This window comes from Mya arenaria, chromosome 8, assembly GCF_026914265.1.
Source record: "Mya arenaria isolate MELC-2E11 chromosome 8, ASM2691426v1".
In the NCBI taxonomy this organism is placed as follows: Eukaryota; Metazoa; Mollusca; class Bivalvia; order Myida; family Myidae; genus Mya; species Mya arenaria.
This window is the reverse complement of record NC_069129.1, coordinates 25836660-25862520: the sequence shown is the minus strand read 5'-3', so window position 1 is coordinate 25862520 and position 25861 is coordinate 25836660. Positions and strand designations below refer to the sequence as shown.

Genomic DNA, 25861 nt, shown 5'->3' with positions numbered 1-25861 from the left:
CGGTCCTACCGACCCTACTATCATTCGCCATTTATATGAATATGTGCCAGTCGTACAGAAATAACTAAAAACATTGAAGCGGTTGGCGTAGTTGTTCTTCCTCGTGTATTTTTCTTCACAATTATTTTATCAACATTATATATGATAAAGGGGTATAAGAGTCTGCAAATATCGGTTGGTCAGTATGTCTGATGGTTGGTTGGTCGGTTGATCTGTCTGTGGGTCGGTTAATCTGTCTGTGGGTCGGTTAATCTTTCTGTAGGTCGGTTGACGAACTCCTGATCACACAGTAACTTATGATCTGTTTGCAATAGGCCTATGGTCGAGTAGATGACCCCATTCGGAACTCCTCGGCCATTTTTTTCAAAAACAACCTCGGATGTATTTGGACGGTTTACATACTCAAAAAGAGGCACGTTTAAGTCCGCTGCAAGTAGATCGCGTAGTAATTTTATTTAGCAGTTAAACTTTATGTCTTAACTCTTGGGAATCTTAATTATGTTTGCAATAATACACTTCACTATCAACCAATTTAAACTTATATCAATAAATGCAACCCTAAAACACTAAAGTGAATTAACGATATAATTAAAAAAAAATACGAACTACTTTAACTGATGTACCGGCATACATCCGAGGTTGTTTTTGAAAAAAATGGCCGAGGAGTTCCGAATGAGATGACCCCTATTTAGGAATAACTATTGGTTAACGGTTAAGCTTACAGATGTGCGTTTTATTGAGTCAATATAAGTTTAAGCCATACGGAGCAGAAGCGAAGCCTATCGGTACTTAACTTTGGAATATCGATATTTTGATTTTTGTTTTATTCGTACCATACTGTAAAGACATTTTCTTAACACATGACCATCAAATCGTTATAATCATTTTGTACTAAACATATAAACAGTAAAGCAATCCAAAATCAATTCGACATCTAGTATAAACTAGATCACATTGTTATGAAGAGTACGATGGTCCGATTTTGATATTAGAGAATGATATTTTTGTTCCGCTTGTAATATAGATCACATAAAGTGTTTGATAATAATTCTTTAAAACTTTTTTGCTGTTATAAGTGCAAAGGCATAACATTTGCAAGTTAGCCAAAGACAGTTTGTTTTATTGCGTTGTGCGAAAAATCATATGTCGGCCTACTTAAGACTTTAACCATTTCAAATATAATGCTCCTGACATCTGAACTATATAATACACAACATAACTGTTTTTCCGGTATTTTATACACGAAATAACTTGTCTTTGTTTATTTGAGTTTATCGAGGTCTGCCCGCGCCCACTGGCTCCATAATAGCTTGACCTCGCCGTGACGGCATCACAACTTAAATTGTGTTTTAATGCCATAAGTGACATGAGATAGAAGTGACAACAATTCGCAGTCAAATCCAGACATCGGAAGACTTGAATAAACAGAGTGAGATACAAGAGATCCGGGTGCAATACACTAGCTCTTTACGAAGAGACCTCTTGGGTCTTTAACGTGCTCGGTGTAAAGATACAACTTTCCTGGGTTGAAGCAGTACTGAGTACACCACTTTTCCAAGCACTACCCTTAAATGCCGAGTGCCAGGCAAGGGAGCTACTTGTACCAACTTTTAACGTCTTTCGGTATGACGCGGCCCGTGATCGAACCCACGACCTCCCGCTCCGTAGGCGGATGCCTTAACCACTAGGTCACGGAGATGGTGCACGAAATAACAGCGATGTTTTTGTCATTTAAATGATTCGACGGTTAGTACATGAATTTTCATCGTCATGCATTGACGTGCCATATTTCTTATTCCCATTAAAACGATCAAATACAAATTGAGATAAAGTTAAAGATTTTGATATGAATAATCATCAATGCTTACAGTGAACTAGATGTTTTCAAGGATAAGAACTTCATTTTGTCGGCAGTTTCACAAATAATAAAATAGCATAGCAAAATTAAAAAAAAAGAAAAGTCGAAAGCCTGTCATATGCTGTATATCATAATTACACATCTATCTTCAACAAAATAAAAGTCATTCGTCATTAGATGACAGCCAATAGAGCTCCGGTAAAACTGTCCAGTGTATGCTGTTGAACTTGAAGAAGATCGCCAACGTTCAAGTGGTGCTGCACATATATCTCGTCCCCAGATTTCAGCTCCGCAATGGTAGTTTCCGAAGAACAGTCATCGTAGAGACTGTCGCCTGCAAGCACACGTCCAATCACATCGTTGTTTCTCATTAAATCAAGGACAATGAAATGGCCACTTGTCGAGCATACAGAAACGGAAAACAGGTATGTTCCGTTCACTGGAGCAAGGAATCCTCCCAGATTGCCGTGATAGGCGTTTCCTATGTTAAGTTGAACGTCGTCGAATATGATCCTCTGGTTTGGTGAAAGATTCTCCATACGTTGTGAGAGATGCGCTTTAAAGGCAACCGGATGGTATCCTAAAAGAGTTGAGTTTACGTATTTACAATTTTCGGTGACAGAAAAAGGCCAGAAGCCTTTCATTGTAATACAAATAAAAAAAATGACGTAGACATATTATCTAAGAAATTAAGTATTTAACATGTAGTCAGATTGTTAGTTCCTTATCATATTCTATCCATAGCATTTTAAAAAATGAAATTGAGACTGAATGTACTGTGGAAATGAAACCAATAAATAACCAAATTTGTTTTGCTGCATTATTTTTTGTTAAGTTTAAAAATACAAGAAAGCTTCCTCGGAATTTGTAATTTAAACAAAAGAAAAAGCAACATAATGAAGTATGTCTAAACCTCTTGAATAAGAATTAAATGTTTTAGTATTGAAGTTCATGGTTGTATAAAACATTTGGCTAGTGTACGACAAGTGATGTCAGGAAGACTTGATGTTTATCCGTACAAAGGCCAAAAGTTTTTATAGTCAGATGAACCTCGCTCTTAAAATATCCAATGTTATTAAAGTTTCACTTATTCTAAGCAATTCTCGGATAGCTCATATACAATGCTGAACAATAACCCTTCCAAGACAGTTGAACTTGACATAAATTCGGCTGGTTCAAGAGCGACAGCGTCAATGACATTATTTGTTTTAGCGAAGTCATACATGCGTACATTTTACCGCAATAGCTACTTACTTAATTTTCTCTCATTCTGTGCAACTCTATTTGTCAGATCATCAAGTCTCTGAACAAGCGTGGGAATATCAATTTCATCCACGAAGCGTTTTATTATCCCTGTGTTTGCGACGGAAATAAGTAAGCACACAAGTAAACAGATTCTCACAGGAGACTTCATTTTGTGCTGCTTTATACTAACTGCTATACTATTAAGATAAACGAATGCCAGGTTCGGTTCTTATCGACTTATAATAATATATATTCGTAAAATGTTTACAACACTTAAATAAACATAGAAATTGAAGAATCTCAGCAAACATTTTATCATCGTCGGCAACCACGGTATTTATTCCGTTGCACATCATAAATACGGTCGGACAATTGACTGACAAAATGTCGTTTTAATGAGTATGCATGAGGCAAGGGAGACAACTCTTCTTCCAATGCATTATCACGTAACAAATAATTACTTTCAATAACCCAAATTTATCAGTTACCCCCAGAGGTCAATGGGCTTGACTGCTTTTTCATACATTGTAGAGAAGTGGTGGACCGACTTCAAAGCTTTCGTTAGAATATTTCTTTATAAGGGAAAACATTAGCATGAGTGTATGTGCATATTTAGGTATTGCTATCTTGCGGAACCAATGAAACTGCCTCATTAATTATTCATGATTACGAGATTCCTCGAGCAGAAGCGCTGATGGTACACAACGAAGCTTAGCGTAGTAGTACACCTGTGTATCCCACGATGGATTGAAACGAACGCCTTTTTTCACTTGGTGCTTACATTTATGTCATGTTTAAATTACATTTGTCCACAAACTAGAACGTCCTCAATTTCGCATTCTACGTCAGTTAAATCCGGGTCTTCAAGTGCCTCGTCATTTATGTGTTGCCAAACGTCTTGGCTACAGATCAGGTCAAGTGTCATGATAAAATGCCTGTGCCGTTCAAATGGTAAACTGTTTATCGTGGGGTGAGATGACTGTTCATCTAATTGTATTTACCAATACGTAATATAAAGCGTTTACAACTCTAAAATACTTTGCACCATTTAACCCACTGGCAAACGCAGAGGATATAGGCCGTTTGATAGCTTCATGAACGTGCTTTAGTTGGTATAAATCCAATTTCACGTTGTTGTTTTATCTTTTGTTACAATGTGCTTGTCTTCGATTTGTTTTATACTCGCATGTGATATTTTTCATATTCGAAATGAAAACTGACCAATCTCGTATCTAAGATTTTATGTTCTAGTTCAAAGTTGCATCCCAAAGTTGTTTTTAAAAGAATCAATTAGAGTTATGACGGTTTGACTTAGGATTGTTGTTAAAGCTGCACTCTTACAAATTTACCGTTTCGTTTTATTTATTTTTGTGTAAATATCTGCAAACCAGTGATAAAAGACTGCTGACAAAAAATCAGATCGCAGATTTTCATATGTTTTGAATATTGATGGTGTATGGCTGAAAGCGTTACTAACGGTTTTAAAAAAAATGCATAAAACATCATTGTTTTAACCCATCATAAAAATCTGCGATCTGATCTTTTGTCAGCAGTCTTATATGACCAATTTACCTGCATTTTTGCATAAATTGGCTCGGTCCAAGGCAAAAAAAAAAAAGTTGTCAAAACGTTCATCTGTGAGAGTGCAGCTTTAAGCAAACCCAGAGATACCGACAATGAAAATAACTGTTGATTCATGTATACCAAACTTGTTTTGGCCAAAGCTTTCGCACGGCGGGTAATCATTGGACCCATAACATTTTGTTATGTGTTGAAAATGCTCCAACGCGTCTTCCGTTATATTGCCAATGAGTGGAATATGGATGTAAACAGTGAGTATGGTTTTTTATTTTTCATTTTTAGAGGTTAATGCGAGTAAATTAAAAAAAAATGGAGAATGTAGTTCCACATAGGAATGGTCATGAGTTGTTCTAAATGTAAAAGTTCTGAATAAAATATAATATCTGATCGTCTAGAAATTGCATAACTTGCTAGACGTTAGTGTTGACAACGTAAAAATCTGGATTTTCGTGAGAATGGTACTCGTACCTTAGGTTTAAGCATTTTCTTTACATGTGTGTGGCTTTATTATTGACAAAAGGTTGCCGCGTTAAAATTTTTAGAACTTTATTTGTTATACTTGCTGCACTAAGCTCGATTTTCTGAACGTTGTGGTGCCAATGAATAGGTTGTGATGCTCATGAATAGTAATTTAGGAGGAAACAAATTGTGAAAAACTGTAGCAATTTCATAACATAAAAATTAACAATTAACTGAATTGATATCATTTTCTATCTTTTTAAAGTATGACCAACTACCACACAGCTTCGCGGACTTTAAGGTTCATTTGGTGTATAATAAATTAATAATTTTTCTAGTGTCCCAGTTCAATTAGACAGCTACATAGAGCATTGTGATCTAGTCTGGTGAACAGATCTGGTGGCTAGAACTCTAGTTAGCCTAATATCTTGCATCTGCGTTGGCTACAGGACACTGCGATCTGTGTGCTGACAAAGGTCCAGGCAAGTACGCCCAAGATATACTATGGGATAGAATAGCATCAGAGATTTGGCAATTTGGGGTTTCATAGTGTTCCACTTCAATTAGCCAGATACATAGAGCATTGCAATCTGGTCTGGTGAACAGAGCTGGTGGCTTGGAACTCTAGGATACTATTATAAAGTATCTTTGTTAATCACATAGCATTGCGATCTGTGTGCTGACAAAGGTTCAGGTATTTTACATTAGAGAAGGCCATTCATAATTAATTTAAAATGATTGAATCTTATTGAAACAATTGAGTAATCTTTGAACCCTGATTATTTGGTTGATAATGATTCAACTAACCAATCGATTTTCAATAATTTGTTTCAGTCATAAGGCAAAGTAGCCTGAGGAAAATTATCATGCTATAAGAGCGATCCATAATAAGCTCTACGACACCGATTGAACAAACAGCCGGCACGTTACAGATTTAACATTCAAGTTTAAAGGTGCATACTGTTGATAGTAAAATACCTTTCTCCCAAACTTTTTCCAAAAAGTCGAAGAGAGATATGATTTATTTGACCTAGGATTCGTCTGAATCATCAGGCTGAAGTGAGAACAGTAGACGATGATTCTAGGAGGAAACATATTTCAGCCGATCATTTAGTTATGAGGTAACGGAGTATACATCGATGTTATTTTCGCTTTAAGCTAGGAATTATTTTGTCTCCGATTTGTTTCATACTCACGTGCAATTTTACATATGGGGTGAGAAGATTGACATGCCTCAAACCGTAGGGTCTACAATCAAGTTTGCTTATTAGGTACTGTTTTGGTAAAGAACTTCACCCAATGATTGAGAACTGGCCTATCTCTTACCGGTCGAATATCATGTTTGTGGTAAAAACGTCTCCCCAACTTGTACCTTACAAATCGAATTGAGATATGACTAATTTGTTTAGCAAGACCGAAACTTACAACTTCAATAAGGGAATGGACCACGATCCAGAGACAAAACGTGTTTAGGACCAAAACGAAAAGAACTACAGATTAGAAGTTTTCCGTGCTCTATGGCCCTCTAGTTGTATCTCTAATTGATGTTTGGTACATTCTAATAAAGGTACAAAAAGGCCATAAACATTTGAATTGAACGGCGAAAATAACGGCGACAGCAATGGTTATAAATTATAATTGCATGGGGTGTGGTTGGACATCATGCCCACGAGAGCTGTAACAACCCGTTATGCAGATGAATAGCAACAGCAAGGGGAGGGGTTGCTCACGGGAGCGGTAACAACGTGTTACCGAGCGGGAGAACAACGACAAGGGCAGGGGTTGGACATCATGTCCACGTGAGCAGTAACAACACGTCATCGAGAGGGATAACAATCGCAAGGGGAGAGTTGTACATCATCCCCATGGAAGCGGTAACACCACGTCATCGAGAGGGATAACAGCAAGGAGAGGAGTTGGGCATTGTGCCCACGGGAGCGGTTACAACACGTCATCGGGAGGGATAACAACGGCAAGGGGAGTGGTTGGACATCGTGCCCACAGAAGCGGTAACAACACGTCATCGATAGGGATAAAAAGGTCAAGGGCAGGGGTTGGACATCGTGCTAACGGGAGTGGCAACAACATGTCATCGACGAGGTTGATAAGAACGACAAGGGCAGGGGTTGGACATCATGCTCACGGAAGCGGTAACGACACGTCGTCGATAGGGATAACAATATCAAGGGCAGGGGTTGGACATCGTGCCCACGGAAGCGGTAACAACACGTCGTCGATAGCGATAACAATAACAAGGGCAGGGAAAAGACATCATGCCCACAGAAGCGGTAACAACACGTCATTGAGAGGGATAACAAAGGCAAGGGCAGGGGTTAGACATCGTGCCCACAGGAGCTGTAACAACACGTCATCGAGGTTGATAAAAACGGCAAGGGCAGGGGTTGGACATCATGCCCACGGGAGCGGGTAACAACACGTCATCGAGAGGGATAACAATGGCAAGGGGAGGGGTTGGACATCATGCCCACGGAAGCGGTAACAACACTTCATCGAGAGGGATAACAATGGCAAGGGGAGGGGTTGGACATCATGCCCACGGAAGCGGTAACAACACCTCGTTGATAGGGATAACAACGGCAAGGGCAGGGTTAGACATCGTGCCCACGGAAGCGGTAACAACACGTCGTCGATAGGGATAACAATGTCAAGAGCAGGGGTTTGACATCGTGCCCACGGAAGCGGTAACAACACCTCGTTGATAGGGATAACAACGGCAAGGGCAGGGGTTAGACACCGTGCCCACGGAAGCGGTAACAACACCTCGTTGATAGGGATAACAACGGCAAGGGCAGGGTTAGACATCGTGCCCACGGAAGCGGTAACAACACGTCGTCGATAGGGATAACAATGTCAAGGGCAGGGGTTTGACATCGTGCCCACGGGAGCGGTAACAATACGCCATCGAGAGGGATGACGATGTCAAGGGGAGGGTCTAGGCACCGTGTCCACGGGAGTGATAACAACACGTCATCAATATGGATAAAAAATGTCAAGGGCAGGGGTTGGACATCATGCCCACGGGAGCGGGTAACAACACGTCATCGAGAGGGATAACAATGTCAAGGGGATTGGTTGAACATCATGCCCACGGAAGCAGTAACAACACGTCATCTAGATGGTTCAACTGCAACGGGAGGGGTTGGACATCGTGCCAACGGGAGCGGTAACAACACGTCATCGAGAGGAATAACAATGGCAAGGGCAGGGGTTGGACATCATGCCCACGGACGCGGTAAAAACACGGCATCGAGAGGGAAAACAATTGCAAGTGCACGGGTTGGATGTCATGCCCACGGAATCTGTAACAACACGTCATCGAGAGGGATAACAATGGAAAGGGCAGGGGTTGGACGTCATGCCCACGGAAGCGGTAACAACACGTCATCGAGAGGGATAACAACGGCAAGGGCAGGGGTTAAACATCGTGCCCACGGAAGCGGTAACAACACAGCATCGAGAGGGATAGCAAAGACAAGGGGAGGGGTTGGACATCCATGCCCACGCGAGCTGTAACAACACGTCATCTAGAGGGATAGCAACGGCAAGAGGAGGGGTTGGACATCGTGCCCACGGGAGCTGTAACAACACGAAATCGAGAGGGGAAAAGGGGCAAGGGCAGGGGTTGGACATCATGCCCACGGAAGCGGTAACAACACGTCATCGAGAGGGATAACAACGGCAAGGGCAGGGGTTGGACATCGTGCCCACGGAATCGGTAACAACACAGCATCGAGAGGGATAGCAAAGACAAGGGGAGGGGTTGGACATCCATGCCCACGCGAGCTGTAACAACACGTTATATAGAGGGATAGCAACGGCAAGAGGAGGGGTTGGACATCGTGCCCACGGGAGCTGTAACAACACGTCATCGAGAGGGGGAAAAAGGGCAAGGGCAGGGGTTGGACATCATGCCCATGGAAGCGGTAACAACACGTCGTCGAGATTGATAAAACGGCAAGGGAATGGGATGGGCATCATGCCCACGGAAGCGGTAACAACACGTCATCTAGAGGGGTAACAACAGCAAGGGGAGGGTTTAGACATCGTGCCCACGGGAGCGGTAACAACACGTCATCGAGACTGATAACAACAACAATGGAAGGGGATTGGGCATCATGCCCACAGGAGAGGTTACAACACGTAATCGAATGGTATAGCAATGGCAAGGGGAGGGGTTGGACACCATGCCCACGGGAGCGGTAACAACACGTCATCGAGAGTGATAATAACAGCAAGGGGAGGGGTTGGTCATCATGCTCATGGGAGCGGTTAAAACACAGAAGTTAAGTGTTTTTATTTTCTTTAAAAAAAATTTTGGTAAAATATGTTATTCTCCGATAGGTTTCATATTTACATATTGTGTGTCGCGAAACATAGGTTCCTCTTTTTAGGAAGCTGGAAAATACCTAGATCACGTAAGGAATCACTTGACTAAAAGTAGGTCACCAGGGGTCACCTATGACAGTGTATCTCAGCGTTGCATCTTTCTACCAAATACTGTTTTTCTGAAAATATTTGGCCAAGGATTTACATCATTCAAATACAAGCAACTCTAAAATATTTAACACGTGTAGAAGCAGAAATTAGCATAGTATTTTATAGGCTAAGACATATTTTCATAGCTTTTCTGTCAAAAAAGTAGTTTTAGAGTTAACGTAACTTCTTTTTTACATTATGTGTGACCCGTGGTGACCTATTTGAGAACCCTTTTAAGTCACATGATTTCTCAACCTGCAGTCAAAGGATTTATTAAGAGACAAAGCTCAAATATATCACCATGTTTACTCATCGAATGCGACATGTACGGGGAAATCCTATATCCTATATCCAAGATATGTACGCGTTCTAGTCATACTGAATGAAAAGAAAAGCAAACTTTGAAAATAAAAGTGAGAGCTATTAGTTATGGGTGAATTGGAAAGACTGGAAGACCTGAAAGGAATGAAAGGAGTGGATGGAATGAAAAAAATAATGTGCATTGCTGGTACGACAACAGATGTTGTAAATATATAAATGACCATTACATAATACAAGTAAACACGTATACGCATACGGAGTCCGGGCGCAATGACGGACGCGACAGGTCGTTTTTACATGCAAGTGTTAAGGTGCACAATATAGGTTGATGCCAAAAAAGATTGATTTTCTTTGTAATTTTAATACATTATTGTATTTTACTCATTTGACTTTTATGATCACACCAAAACGAAACATATGATGTGTGTATAGATAAATATGATAATCGTTTGTATATGTGTTTCTTTTTCAATAAATAGCAACATGGTCGCACTTGAAATTCATCAGTTGAAAAAGCGCAAAAATATTGCCAATACATTTTTGTGCAGAAATTAATGGGGGGTTTTTGTTTGTTTTTTATTATTAAAGTCAAATAACAATGCATTATATTAAAAAAAATACATTTTGAATTAAAAACAAAATAATCCATGAAACATGAAAACATAAAATATACAGATGATTGCTTGAGCGCTTATAAGTGTGAATTAAAATACTTCAAATGAGCAACACAATTAATGATGAATATACTCACATATTATGCATGAAGGCACACTATTATATATTTTGGAGCTAACATCATGCGGAATGCAGATAGAATGACTATGGACCTTCAAGCTGCACTCTCACAGATTAACCATTTTTACAACTTTTATATTTTTTGTCTTGGAAAGAGCAAATATATGCGTAAATATCTGCAAACCAATGATAAAAGACAAAAGATCAGATCGCAGATTTTAATATATCCGTTCGAAAATGAATGGTTAATGGCTTAAACCGTTACTAACGGTTTAAGAAAAATGCATAAAACATCAATTTTTAAACTTGAATGTTAAAATCTGTGATTTAATTTTTTGTCAGAAGTCCTACATCGCTTGTTTCCATGGATTTTCGCAAAATTGGCTCGTTCCTTGACAAAAAATTAAAACTTGTCAAAACGTTCAATCTGTGAGAGAGCAGGTGTAGAAAACATGGTATATCTACCTTATGAGATTATAGGCTATAGTAGATTACACTAAATCTTTAAGCATTCACCATATTTTTGCGTTTTCAGCTAATAAAAATACACGGTTACAATCTTGTTATCAGTATTTAATATTTTTCATAAACACAATATTTAGTAAGTAGTTAAAGGTTAATCACTAAAAACTGATGTTTGTTATACATGTGCATTATTGATTTCGAATAAGAGTGTCACTTTAAGGAAACAATGAGAAAGAATACTTATCTACAGCAGATATTTTAACATTTCTAGCACTACCAGACGTATGTTTTAAACTGAAGATAATAATAATTTGAGCAACGGGACATTATCATAAAAATGCTCTGTTAAGATAATCTAAAATTCCAAGATTATTTTTTCTTTTCTTTTGAAATATGTTCAAATTTTTCACACATATGATATGTTTTCGCCATACAGCGGTTTGTAGGCGCGGCTTATGGTTTGTCCGGGTTCATATTTAACTGTATCACAATAGGCCCAGCTTTGACCCTGATATTTTACTTCATTATCTACATCTTCTTTATCTAATTCCTCTGGTCGATGCTTGAAACCATGCGATATTTTCTGTTTAGATCTGGATTTTGAAGGTGTCATAGTTTTTTTCTTAACAGTTTCCGTTTTTTCTTGTGGTTCAACAGGACCTGTCTTACTTTTACATTCAGAAAGAACAACTTCCGTTTCTTCTTGTGATTCAACATTCTTACTTTTACATTCAGAAAGAGTTGTCATAGGTATGTTCTGGTCTGATTCGACAGGGCTTATTTTAGGTCTAAAAACAAAACGATGGACACCAAGATGGACATCCAGATCTGGTGATTTTTTACCATTTTGATGCATTTCATTTTGGCTCTCAACAAGTTTTTTACCTGAATCTATCTCCGGATAACCTTTCCATTTAAAGAAAGGCTTGGCAACAACTTCTCCTTGATTTCCTCTTAAACTAGGTCCAATTTTTCTAACAACCTCGTCCAATACTTCATTCTCTGATACGTGATTTCCAAAATGCACAACATGTCCAACGCGTAAGACAGCTCTTATCTGAGGGTGTTCAACGTTAAATGAAGAAATATGATCGTAGTTTATTACTAACACGTTTTTATTATAATCTGCCCTGTACTGATGCCATGCAAATTTCCATTCATTCTCAGTCCATTTTCTTTCCTGTTCAAAGTTATCTTCGTCAGCAGTAGGCCGTTCCTCGAGGTAACTTTCAGAAAGAATAAGTACAAAATTCCGACATTTCGCATAGGTCTCTGCAACTGCATCATCCCTGTGCGCACCAAACTCCGTGTCTATATAAGTTCTAAAAACCTTATATCTCTCATTATGAAGTCTTGGGATAAGGGTACGAGTTACCCAACCTCTAAGCATGTCATCATCTTCATTAAAGGTCACAGCAACGTCATACGTATACATGTTTGGGTCTTTACTCTTGTGATTCAATCGCAACCAAAGAACTATAGCTTCATATCTGAACTTGTACAGCAAACTTCCTCCAATAACAATCAGTAGAAGAATACAAGAAAATATCAAAGACATTTGTTTAAGTAACGTTGTGTCATATTCGCAGCGCAGAATATCTGACTTAAAGTCCGATGCTTCTATGACTGTTCTGTCTGGTAAAAGGCATTTGAAATCCACACTCTTTATTGGTTGATCTTCACAAGACTTAGCATGAAACCAGTTTTCAATCCAGATGTTAGTACAGTCACAATCTATTTCAGTATAAACAATAACTGTGTTGCACATGCTTCTATACTGAAGATTTCTTGGTAGTCTCCTTAAGCGCTTATTTTCAGACAGAACAACTGTAGCCTCCTTTAAGGTAGTGATGTCATCTTCGTCTATTTCTACAATAGCGTTATTTGACACATCCAAGTGAACAAGTTTATCTAGGTATGGGGCACTTATATTTCGAATGAAATTGTTTGATACGTCTAATGAAATAAATTCAGAGAACGTCGAATTCGGGAGAAATTGTGGCATTTTGTCGAGAGCTTTATTTGAACAATTGACAAACACAGTGTTATTCTGAGGTTGATCAATGCAGGTGCATTGTTTTGGACACCCGTCTTCAACGTGCAGATCACAAACAAGCTCATATAGACCGACTTCAAACACTGGTTTGTCTTTGAGGCTAGGGGGAGCTGTGCATGTCAAGTTAAAGAAGTCTCGCCAGAGAGCTTCGAGGTAGTTTTTACCCAGGTCATAGTATGGCTGCATATGACAATCACAAATCAGAGGAACGCCACGAAGATCAAAACCAAAACTAAGCAAAGTCCCAAATTGGTTGAGACTTTCTAAGTTGAACAGAGTTTTCAGATCCGGAAATGTTGATATTTTATTGTCTTGCAATCTGATAAATCCTGGACCATATATCTCATTTTCCAGAGTGATACTCAATTTGTTAGTTAGCTGTTCTATTTCATTTCCAGAAAAGTCTACTTCGCAAAATGGATGAGCCGGCAAAAAGTTAGTCACGTCAACTTCAATCAAATCATTATTTTCAAATTGCCAATGCAAAACATTAACATCCGTATTGAAAACGACATTTGGGTCCATGTTGACGATTTTATTCAACGAAAGGTCTACTATTCTCAAATGTGACAATGTTTGGAAAGATGTGTTACTTAAATGTGATATCTTATTACCTTTAAGATAAATACCGTCAAGGTTCGTAAGACAGTTTAAATCCGGCAATTTCTTTACACTGTTGTATTCGAAATTAATGACAACAATCTGGTTATAAAACTGATTTAAATCCTTCACCATGTTCATTCTTGACAGCGTGTCCACATAATGTTCTTCTTTATCCCATCCACATAGATTGCTTGGAATTTCACTTAACTCACCATGTCTCATCTCCGTTTTATACACAAGTGTATCATTAACTCGCTCGTTGACCAAAACAACACCTTTTCCACTAACTGTTGTATACTCAATGTCCAAATTCACCTCTTGACCTTCCCATTTTGTGCATGAATTACATTGGCAGCAATTTGTATACTCGTCGACAATGTAGTCAACTTGAGAAGCCTTGAAACGGTCGCAACGTTCATCGCAAAGAAGGTCATTGCGTAGTGGCATCCATTCTGGTTGCCATGGGTTGCCGTTTTGAGGACAATCACCGCTTGTGAGTGAACACCATAAGCTGAAAAGCAATGCCCGTAGAAATAGCCGCTGCATCTTTTTTCTCTGAAAACCGACGAATTAATCCAATTCAATTCATTGCATTTTGTGTACTTTAAATCCAAGTATGAAAAACACCAACACAATAAAATATTTATAAATATTACTATTTAATATAATAACTTAATAGTTCATGTTATGATAAAGCAAGAATCGTGTTCTAAATACGTAGGTTAAAATATAAATTAAGTGCATTAGCGTATATAACTTCGGTAAAATGCATCCACGCAATACAATTTAGATATATTATTGCATTAAAAAAAGAAATAATAATAATGTAAAAATACATTAATAAACAACCAATTATAGAAATATAAGAAAGAATATTTGTGGATATGTCCCATTTACATTACCTTTATGGTCCAGTTTAATGTTTATAAACTATTTGTTTAACCAACCTCCTTGTCGTTTTCATATTATCGATTAAATTGAAGTCACGCATAGAAAACAGTTTTTTATATGGACGCAATATATTGCAATATTGAATTGGATATTTAAATAATCCTTAAACGCAGTCGGGGATTTTTTTTATTAAACACGTAATTTGATAAAGGAAGTTCAAATCACAAGGATTGCTAGTGAACTAGTTAGAGTTCGTAAAGATTGTATAGCTTCAAGGGAGCAACTAAGATATGTAGAGCAAATATTTCCATACCGTATAATAAGTGCATGTATACAAAACAAAATACAAATGGGTAGGGTTAGGGCTATGACATTTTATTCGGAACTCCTCGGCCATTTTTATCGAAAACAACCTGGATGTATTCACGGTGGATAACCCACGTGACTTATTTGGTAAAGTGCACGGCAACAAATGTCAACAAGTCTCGATTCAGGTAAGGTTTTTAAAGATAACTTTCTTAATATTTGGAGAATTTTTGTGAAATAAAGTCCATAAACCCCGCATTTAAGAGCTCTATCGACGGTAATAAAAAACTTTCTCTAATATCCTAAAGTTTTTCTAAAAATCTTGACCAACTGATTTCTCAGAGTTGAAATCTAAGGCAAAGTACACGGCTTTTGACAAATCAATCGGTTTACCTCATGTAAGCCGTAAATAATTCATACAAAAATCTTATTTTAAGCAAATTTTATGTATTTTAAAGTTTTCAGCGTGTATTGTTTAACTTCTAGTTATTTCAAAGGTAAAAATGAACTAAAACCAAATTGATAAAGTACACGGACATTTTAGGATGATAAAGTACACGGTCATTTTAGTTTATGTTTGAAAGTAGAGTGCGGTTTACAAACTAATCGTTATATAAGCATTTTCTATTCGTGAAGTCAGAATGTATAGTGTTTAGTTTTTATCTAAGTTGTAACAATAAATTTTGCATTATAACGCACACCTAAATAACTAAATATTTAGCAATCATATTTAATGAGGAGTTGAAAGATAGTCTATGGAATAATTTAAGAGAAAGTCTGCCATTATAAGTTCGATTACTTTTAAATATGCAGATCAATACAGAATCATACATACATTTCTTCAAAAATCAGATAGTTTTACTTATAAATTACCCTCTGGACTGACGGCGAATAAAACATCTCTGTAATTAGCGGCCCGTTTGTGGTGATTATAAATTTCATGAATGTTCCTATTTTGATGTGTTTTGCACATCACATTTAGTTTATATATATTTCCACATTTAAAGCAAATATTATCTGATCTACATCAGTAAAACTGCGGTCTTTCGAACAATACAGACAGGAACTCGTTGTAAAGATGGAGGCTCAGAGTTAGATGGGAAACAGCAAGGAGGAATGAGAGCACACTATATTACCAACTTACAGGCTAGGACTAAGACTTGAACATCTAGATAAGAGCTGAGCATGGAACATTAGAATGTTCTAGACTAAAGGCTGAAATGTGATTACAAAATAATTGTGTTTCAAAGCTTGCTGAATTATATAAGATACACGCAGTTAAGAGTTTATAGAAAATAAATGGGAAAATGACAACAATGCATCTCTAAACCTTGTGAAAATGTTTTATGCTCAATCCGTTTTCATACTATTTTTACACTGCATTTTTTCAGTACTGTAAGACAAACGAACATTTTGAAAGAGCACCATTTGGTAACAGTACGTTTTGCTATTTATCTTAATAAAATGTTAAACTCATGAAAACGTTATTTTAACTCGGCAACATACTTGAATGCACTTCAAACTAGACCATTGTAATCTTTCAATGTGTCATGATTAGGTGTGTTTCGCCTTAAATTGCCTGCTGAGTCCAGATTTGAACTTGAATGCTGAGCGACACTGTAGACATTTGTGACGTGGCATACCCCTGTGTCTAGTAGAAATCTGGTCACTGAGATTGGTCGTGTCACCCAATTTGAACCCAAACACACCCTAGGTTATCTTCAATTGGCCGCTTTCGCGTCTTTCGTGTATCTTCAAGTTTTGCAAGGTCAGTTTTGCCACACTATTTGCAAACGTGCAACTTTGTCTCGCCGTGATTGCTGCACCTATAAAAAAAGACATGTACTGTCACAAGTTAGCGAGAATTGCTGGCAATGTCAGTACTTGAATATAATTTATAAAAAAGCACTATATCACTGCCACGCAATGAGTGTTTGATCGTGTAATTAGCACCATAAAACTGAACGACCCTGTCCACTGAAACATGGACCACATTATTACCCGGTATGTGAAAAACGCCACCCCTAAAAACGTTGAAAACACAGTCAGACGACGGCAAATCTTAACCTCTACACGAGGGGAGTCGTAATAAAAGTATAACTGTTAGTATATTCTTATTTCTCGGCGAAAAAAATAAAGCTAAAAACTAACCTGTGTCTGTGTAAACACTTTCCCGCAAAAACGATGGCAATCGACCAGAATGCCTTCTATCGTGGTCTACTAGATGTGTTTTTTTATTATTATTTTGAAATGCCATTCCGCATTCTTTGCATAAAGTCGGAGTCTTCATATTCTGAAATGAAACAAATATCACAAAAGTATAAGTCTTTCAAATAAGCTAGCAATCGAAGACATTAAAAGTACAAGAACACCTTTCTTTCTCAAAATTGACAAAATGAAGAGTTATTAAGCAGTTATGTGTTACTGTTTACCATGTATAATGAATACAAACACGTTTTACATATACGATACGAAAAAGAAGTGGAACACCCTTTACAAAAACTTCAAGCCCTTTATATGTCAATTACGAATATATTGTTAAAATACGGGACTGAATTTTAGTGTGATAACACATGTTTCCATGATTCATGAAAATGAGCCCATCATTTAGGCGACTCTGTCGGTCTGTTAAAACGCGTTCATTCTTCACTTGCCACTCCATTACATGCGTCTTTTCAAACATGGAGCAATGTTCAATAATGAATTTGAAGAATAGAAATAATAAATATACTTATAATAACTCGTTTTAGCACCAGTCAGTGAAATAATGAGTATATACACTGACGGTTGTACGACCGTGTACTTTATCAAACCTAAAATGTCCGTGTACTTTATCAATTTGGTGTTCGCCTTTTAAATAACTATAAGAAGTTCAACAATACACGCTGAAAACTTTAAAATACATAAAATTTGCTTAAAATAAGATTTTTGTATGAATTATTTACGGATAGCATGAAGTAAACCGATAGATTTGTCAAAAGCCGTGTACTTTGCCTTAGATTTCAACTCTGAGAAATCAGTTGGTCAAGATTTTCAGGAAAACTTTAGGATATTAGAGAACGTTCTTTATTACCGTGGATGGAGCTCTTAAATGCGGGGTTTATGGTCTTTATTTCACAAAAATTCTCCAAATATTAAGAAAGTTATCTTTAAAAACCTTACCTGAATCGAGACTTGTTGACATTTGTTGCCGTGCACTTTACCAAATAAGTCACGTGGGTTCTCCACCGTGGTATTGCCTGTGCATCAGTAGAAGTAGTTCGTAATTTTTTTAAATATATCATTAATTAAATGTAGTGTTTTAGCTTGTATTTGTTGATCTAAGTTTAAATTGATTGCCAGTGAAGTGTATAATTGCAAACATAATTAAGATTTCCAAGAGTTAAGTCATTATGTTTAACGGCTAAATTAACTTACAACGCGATCTACTTGCAGCGGACTTTAAAAGACCCGATTTCTGATATTGTAAACCGTCCATATATACATCCGAGGTTGTTTTCGATAAAAATGGCCGAGGAGCTCCGATTGATGACAATCAAGCAAAACACAAGATTAGTAAAAGCGTTTACAAATGCTTGCAAGCCTGCCTCGTTCTGTGTTAAGGAATGAATTGCGGGATAGATGTCATATTCGGGGTATGAACGCAATTGGGCTGGTCAAAGTGTGTGAAGTCCTTTTACTGCCGAACGCCATGCATGGGAGCTACTTGTACCAACTTTTAACGTCTTTTGGTATGACGCGACCAGGGATCGAACCCACGACCTCCCGCTCCGTAGGCGGACGCTAAACCAGTAGGCCACGGAGACGGTTAATCGATTGATGAACGCAAAAGGCAGTTCATTTAGGGAATGGAAGTTGAGGTGTAAATATTATTTGATATATGAAATATTAATGTAATAATTGAACAAAAAACATATAACCATATTTTGAGATATAGATTATCAAAATAATTAATGATCAATTAATATAAGTTGTATCAGATTTTTTTTGTGAAATTTACGTCCGTCTACTATGCATATGCATTTTGCTGAGGAAACACTCTAGCTGGTTTATACTGAGGAAATGCTCTAGATTGTTTATGTTAAGGGAACGCTCTATCTGGTTAATGCTGTGGAAACGTTCTAGATTGTTTATGCGGAGGAAACGCTCTAGAAAGTCTATGCTGTGGAAACGCTCTAGCTGGTCTATACCAGAACACTCTAACTTTTTATGCCGAGGGAACGCTCTAGCTGGTTTAGGGTGAGGAAACGCTTGTGCTGGTTTAGGGTGAGGAAACGCTCTAGCTGGTTAATGCTGAATAAAAGCTCTATCTGGTCTTTGCAGAGGACACAATCTAGCTTTTTATGCTGAGAAAATGCTCTAGCTGGTTAATGCTGAGGAAACACTCTAGCTGATTTATGCTGAGGAAACACTCTAGCTGGTTTATGCTGAGGAAACACTCTAGCTGGATTATGCTGAGGAAACACTCTAGCTGGTTTATGCTGAGGAAACACTCTAGCTGGTTTATGCTGAGGAAACGCTCTAGCTGATTTATGCTAAGGAAAGGTTGTACCTGGTGTATCCTGATGGAACGCTCTAGCTGGTCTATAATGAGAAATGCTCTAGCTGGTTAATGCTGAGGAAACACTCTATCTGGTTTATGCTGAGGGTACACTCTAGCTGGTTTATCCTGATGGAACGCTCTAGCTGGTTAATGCTGAGGGTACACTCTAGCTGGTTTATCCTGATGGAACGCTCTAGCTGGTTAATGCTTAGGGTACGCTCTAGCTGGTTAATGCTAAGGGTACGCTCTAGCTGGTTAATGCTAAGTTAACACTCTAGCTGGTTAATGCTGAGGGTACACTCTAGCTGGTTAATGCTGAGGGTACACTCTAACTGGTTAATGCTAAGGGTACACTCTAGCTGGTTAATGCTAAGTTAACACTCTAGCTGGGTAATGCTGAGGGTATGTTTTAGCTGGTCTATGCTGAGGAAATGTCATGTCCTTTGAAGTAGCTAATCATACTTCGAATATTTTTCTTGTTTTGTCAATTGAGCATTGTATTCTTTAACACGTTATAACCTTTTATGTAATAATACCATGTTGTCTCATTTGTCGAAATTAGCTTAAGCCCACAAGCCCTGCTCTGGTAAAATGCCAAATGAGCTTGTTCATTTACTTCAAGTGTCAACACTTGATAAAACGGGGGGAAATGGAGCGAAGGGGTAAATCCTTTTTGACGCCAAGCACTTATGTTATCATTCGGACTTGTACGTCTAAATGTCAAGGTATTATCAAACTGATGTATTTTAATGTCGAGATAACGTGTTGCGTTGAAGTTATCCTTTTCTATTACACTGTTAGTATGCAATTACACGTTTGATCTTCTTTTGTTTGAAATGAAAAACACAGCCTATTTAGTATGTGGTTAAGTACAACTCTACGAACTTTGGTCTAAATAATGTCATACTATCCATCCAATTAAAATGTTATGAGGTCGAAGTATCATTAGAATATGTCCATGACATGCTATTATGTCAAAGTTATATAACAATATGTCCATGACGTGTCAGTACATCAAAGTATCATTAGAATCTGTCCATGACGTGTCAGTACACCAAAATATCATTAAAATCTGTCCATGATGTGTCACTACATAAAGTATTATTATAATCTGTCCATGACGTGTCAGTACATCAAAGTATCATTAGAATATGTTCATGTCGTGTCAGCACATCAAAGTATCATTAGAATCTGTCCATGAGGAGTCAGCACATCAAAGTAGCATTAGAATCTGTCCATGAGGAGTCAGCACATCAAAGTAGCATTAGAATCTGTCCATGAGGAGTCAGCACATCAAAGTAGCATTAGAATCTGTACATGAGGAGTCAGCACATCAAAGTAGCATTAGAATATGTTCATGAGGAGTCAGCACATCAAAGTATCATTAGAATCTGTCCTCGAGGAGTCAGCACATCAAAGTATCATTAGAATATGTTCATGACGTGTCAGTACATCAAAGTATCAGTAGAATCTGCCCATGACGTGTCACTACATCAAAGTATCATTAGAATATGTCCATGAGGAGTCAGCACATCAAAGTATCATTAGAATCTGTCCATGAGCAGTCAGCACATCAACGTAGCATTAGAATCTGTCCATGAGGAGTCAGCACATCAAAGTAGCATTAGAATCTGTCCATGAGGAGTCAGCACATCAAAGTAGCATTAGAATCTGTCCATGAGGAGTCAGCACATCAAAGTAGCATTAGAATCTGTCCATGAGGAGTCAGCACATCAAAGTAGCATTAGAATCTGTACATGAGGAGTCAGCACATCAAAGTAGCATTAGAATCTGTCCATGAGGAGTCAGCACATCAAAGTAGCATTAGAATCTGTCCATGAGGAGTCAGCACATCAAAGTATCATTAGAATCTGTCCATGAGGAGTCAGTACATCAAAGTTGCATTAGAATCTGTACATGAGGAGTCAGCACATCAAAGTAGCATTAGAATATGTCCATGAGGAGTCAGCACATCAAAGTAGCATTAGAATCTGTCCATGATGAGTCAGTACATCAAAGTAGCATTAGAATCTGTCCATGAGGAGTCAGCACATCAAAGTAGCATTAGAATCTGTACATGAGGAGTCAGCACATCAAAGTAGCATTAGAATCTGTCCATGAGGAGTCAGCACATCAAAGTAGCATTAGAATCTGTCCATGAGAAGTCAGTACATCAAAGTATTATTAGAATCTGTCCATGACGTGTCAGTACATCAAAGTATCATAAGAATATGTCCATGTCGTGCCAGTACATCAAAGTATCATTAAAATCTGTCCATGATGAGTCAGTGCATCAAAGTATCATTAGAATCTGTCCATGAGGAGTCAGTTCATCAAAGTATCATTAGAATCTGTCCATGAGGAGTCAGTACATCAAAGTATTATTAGAATCTGTCCATGACGTGTCAGTACATCAAAGTATCATAAGAATATGTCCATGTCGTGTCAGTACATCAAAGTATCATTAGAATCTGTCCATGTCGTGTCAGTACATCAAAGTATCATTAAAATCTGTCCATGAGGAGTCAGTATATCAAAGTTTCATTAGAATCTATCCATGACGTGTCAGTACATCAAAGTATCATAAGAATATGTCCATGTCGTGTCAGTACATCAAAGTATCATTAAAATCTGTCCATGATGAGTCAGTACATCAAAGTATCATTAGAATCTGTCCATGAGGAGTCAGTACATCAAAGTATCTTTAGAATCTGTCCATGAGGAGTCAGTATGTCACAGTAGCATAAGAATCTGTCCATGAGGAGTCAGTACATCAAATTATCATTAGAATCTGTCCATGAGGTGTCAGTATGTCACAGTAGCATAAGAATCTGTCCATGAGGAGTCAGTACATCAAAGTATCATTAGAATCTGTCCATAAGGAGTCAGTATGTCACAGTAGCATAAGAATCTGTCCATGAGGAGTCAGTACATCAAATTATCATTAGAATCTGTCCATGAGGAGTCAGTATGTCACAGTAGCATAAGAATCTGTCCATGAGGAGTCAGTACATCAAAGTATCATTAGAATCTGTCCATGTCGTGTCAGTACATCAAAGTATCATTAAAATCTGTCCATGATGAGTCAGTACATCAAAGTATCATTAGAATCTGTCCATGAGGAGTCAGTACATCAAAGTATTATTAGAATCTGTCCATGAGGAGTCAGTACATCAAAGTATCATTGGAATCTGTCCATGAGGAGTCAGTACATCAAAGTATCATTGAAATCTGTCCATGAGGAGTCAGTATGTCACAGTAGCATAAGAATCTGTCCATGAGGAGTCAGTACATCAAATTATCATTAGAATCTGTCCATGACGTGTCAGTATGTCACAGTAGCATAAGAATCTGTCCATGAAGAGTCAGTACATCAAATTATCATTAGAATCTGTCCATGACGTGTCAGTATGTCACAGTAGCATAAGAATCTGTCCATGAAGAGTCAGTACATCAAATTATCATTAGAATCTGTCCATGACGTGTCAGTATGTCACAGTAGCATAAGAATCTGTCCATGAAGAGTCAGTACATCAAATTATCATTAGAATCTGTCCATGACGTGTCAGTATGTCACAGTAGCATTAGAATATGTCCATGAAGAGTCTGTACATCAAATTATCATTAGAATCTGTCCATGACGTGTCAGTATGTCACAGTAGCATAAGAATCTGTCCATGAAGAGTCAGTACATCAAAGTATCATAAGAATCTGTCCATGAGGTGTCAGTATGTCACAGTAGCATAAGAATCTGTCCATGAAGAGTCAGTACATCAAATTATCATAAGAATCTGTCCATGACGTGTCAGTATGTCACAGTAGCATAAGAATCTGTCCATGAAGAGTCAGTACATCAAATTATCATAAGAATCTGTCCATGACGTGTCAGTATGTCACAGTAGCATTAGAATCTGTCCATGAGGAGTCAGTATGTCACAGTAGCATAAGAATCTGTCCATGAGGAGTCAGTACATCAAATTATCATTAGAATCTGTCCATGACGTGTCAGTATGTCACAGTAGCATAAGAATCTGTTCATGAAGAGTCAGTACATCAAAGTATCATAAGAATCTGTCCATGACGTGTCAGTATGTCACAGTAGCATAAGAATCTGTCCATGAAGAGTCAGTACATCAAATTATCATTGGAATCTGTCCATGACGTGTCAGTATGTCACAGTAGCATAAGAATCTGTCCATGAAGAGTCAGTACATCAAATTATCATTAGAATCTGTCCATGACGTGTCAGTACATCAAAGTATCATTAGAATCTGTCCATGACGTGTCAGTATGTCAAAGTAGCATAAGAATCTGTCCATGAAGAGTCAGTACATCAAATTATCATTAGAATCTGTCCATGACGTGTCAGTATGTCACAGTAGCATAATAATCTGTCCATGAAGAGTCAGTACATCAAAGTATCATAAGAATCTGTCCATGAGGTGTCAGTATGTCACAGTAGCATAAGAATCTGTCCATGAAGAGTCAGTACATCAAAGTATCATTAGAATATGTCCATGACGTGTCAGTATGTCACAGTAGCATAAGAATCTGTCCATGAAGAGTCAGTACATCAAAGTATCATAAGAATCTGTCCATGAGGTGTCAGTATGTCACAGTAGCATAAGAATCTGTCCATGAAGAGTCAGTACATCAAAGTATCATAAGAATCTGTCCATGACGTGTCAGTATGTCACAGTAGCATAAGAATATGTCCATGAAGAGTCAGTACATCAAAGTATCATTAGAATCTGTCCATGAGGTGTCAGTATGTCACAGTAGCATAAGAATCTGTCCATGAAGAGTCAGTACATCAAAGTATCATAAGAATCTGTCCATGACGTGTCAGTTTGTCAAAGTATCATTAGAATATGTCCATGAGGAGTCAGTACATCAAAGTATTATTAGAATCTGTCCATGAGGAGTCAGTACATCAAAGTATCATTGGAATCTGTCCATGAGGAGTCAGTACATCAAAGTATCATTGGAATCTGTCCATGAGGAGTCAGTATGTCACAGTAGCATAAGAATCTGTCCATGAGGAGTCAGTACATCAAATTATCATTAGAATCTGTCCATGACGTGTCAGTATGTCACAGTAGCATAAGAATCTGTCCATGAAGAGTCAGTACATCAAAGTATCATTAGAATATGTCCATGACGTGTCAGTATGTCACAGTAGCATTAGAATATGTCCATGAGTGCACTTATTTAGTAGTTAGTTACATGTGATACCGGGTGAAGAATAGCCTTTATATATGTATATCTATTGTAATAACTTCATAGATGAATAGTGTTGAAAATATGACATGCGCTATATAGTGTTTAGCGTCGTTTGTCTCCAAATTTGCTTTTATGACAGAAAAGGAATACTACAATCGTGTTTATCCAATGGAAATTCATTAAACTCGTTTTATATTCAAATTTATCAAATATCGCAAATTCTTTACTTTTATGAATTTCAGAAAACTTCTTTGATAAATTCCGCCTCCATGCGATATCTTTGTATTTGAATAAGTTTATAAAAATATAGTGTCAATTTTACATAATAACAGTGTAAAGTCTATCACTATTATTATGATTTTTTCATTCAAATAAAAACAGGGGCGGGTCCAGGAATTACGTAAGAGGGTGTGTTACTTTGACGAGCGCCTCTCACTCTCACTCGAAATGATTTTGATTTTAAAAATGTTCGCAGGGGGGTGTTGGTGGCGGGGGTAGAGGAACTCCCATAAAATTGTTTATCAATCCAAGTCGGAAATGGTGCATTTTCAGCGCTTTTTATTATTTCCAATTATTATTCCTTCATGACTTTTTTTCGATTTCACAAGAAATCTTGGACGATTTTATGGGGGGAGGGGCGCCGGGTGCCCCATCCCCCAGATCCGCTAGTGAAATAGCCGTGAAAAAAGACACTCAATATCCTTACAACCATAAAAAAAAATATCTTTCTGGTACATTTCCATTGCATTTTGCAATATAATTAAATTGGATTTGGTGTCTGTGGGGAATATTTCAACCCATGTAGTTCCATTACACCATTATTATTATTATTATAAAGACTTGTGATTCATCGCTGGATAGGGAATTTTATATATATTTTGAAAATGAGATCAATATAAATCCGACGCTGTATGGAAATTCCGTAATACGATCTCAATGTCAATGAATTAGGTTTCAAACCGGGTCAGTTCATTGTTGAACAGAATAGGAAGTTCATAACTTATAGAAAACATCTTAAATTTATGCATAATCAAACGCAATAAGCACAATGTACAATAATTCATCTAAAAGAGTAGAA

The 25861-nt window shown here is 37.7% G+C and overlaps 2 protein-coding genes across 2 annotated transcripts; both read right to left on the bottom strand.

Annotated features, from left to right (window-relative positions):
• Positions 1-997: 997 nt before the first annotated feature.
• On the bottom strand, positions 998-3293 carry LOC128244914 (heavy metal-binding protein HIP-like). The gene is made up of 2 exons (XM_052963054.1): positions 3113-3293; positions 998-2438 (listed from the first exon to the last, which is right to left on the bottom strand). Exons 1-2 carry the CDS (start codon positions 3270-3272, stop codon positions 2032-2034), a joined length of 567 nt encoding a protein of 188 aa, XP_052819014.1. The 5' UTR covers positions 3273-3293; the 3' UTR covers positions 998-2031.
• A 7193-nt stretch (positions 3294-10486) lies between these two features.
• Positions 10487-14853, bottom strand: LOC128242634 (uncharacterized). Its single transcript, XM_052959866.1, has 2 exons — positions 14723-14853; positions 10487-14375 (listed from the first exon to the last, which is right to left on the bottom strand). The coding sequence occupies exon 2, from the start codon at positions 14364-14366 to the stop codon at positions 11568-11570; it is 2799 nt and encodes a 932-aa protein (XP_052815826.1). The 5' UTR covers positions 14367-14375; positions 14723-14853; the 3' UTR covers positions 10487-11567.
• Positions 14854-25861: the final 11008 nt, after the last annotated feature.

Excerpts from the sequence above, each read along its gene's own strand:
- LOC128244914 (XM_052963054.1), bottom strand. The coding sequence starts at position 3,272 with ATGAAGTCTCCTGTGAGAATCTGTTTACTTGTGTGCTTACTTATTTCC. Across the intron at positions 2,439-3,112 it reads ACAGAATGAGAGAAAATTAA|GATACCATCCGGTTGCCTTT; the intron begins GTAAGTAGCTAT and ends CAACTCTTTTAG.
- LOC128242634 (XM_052959866.1), bottom strand. The coding sequence starts at position 14,366 with ATGCAGCGGCTATTTCTACGGGCATTGCTTTTCAGCTTATGGTGTTCA.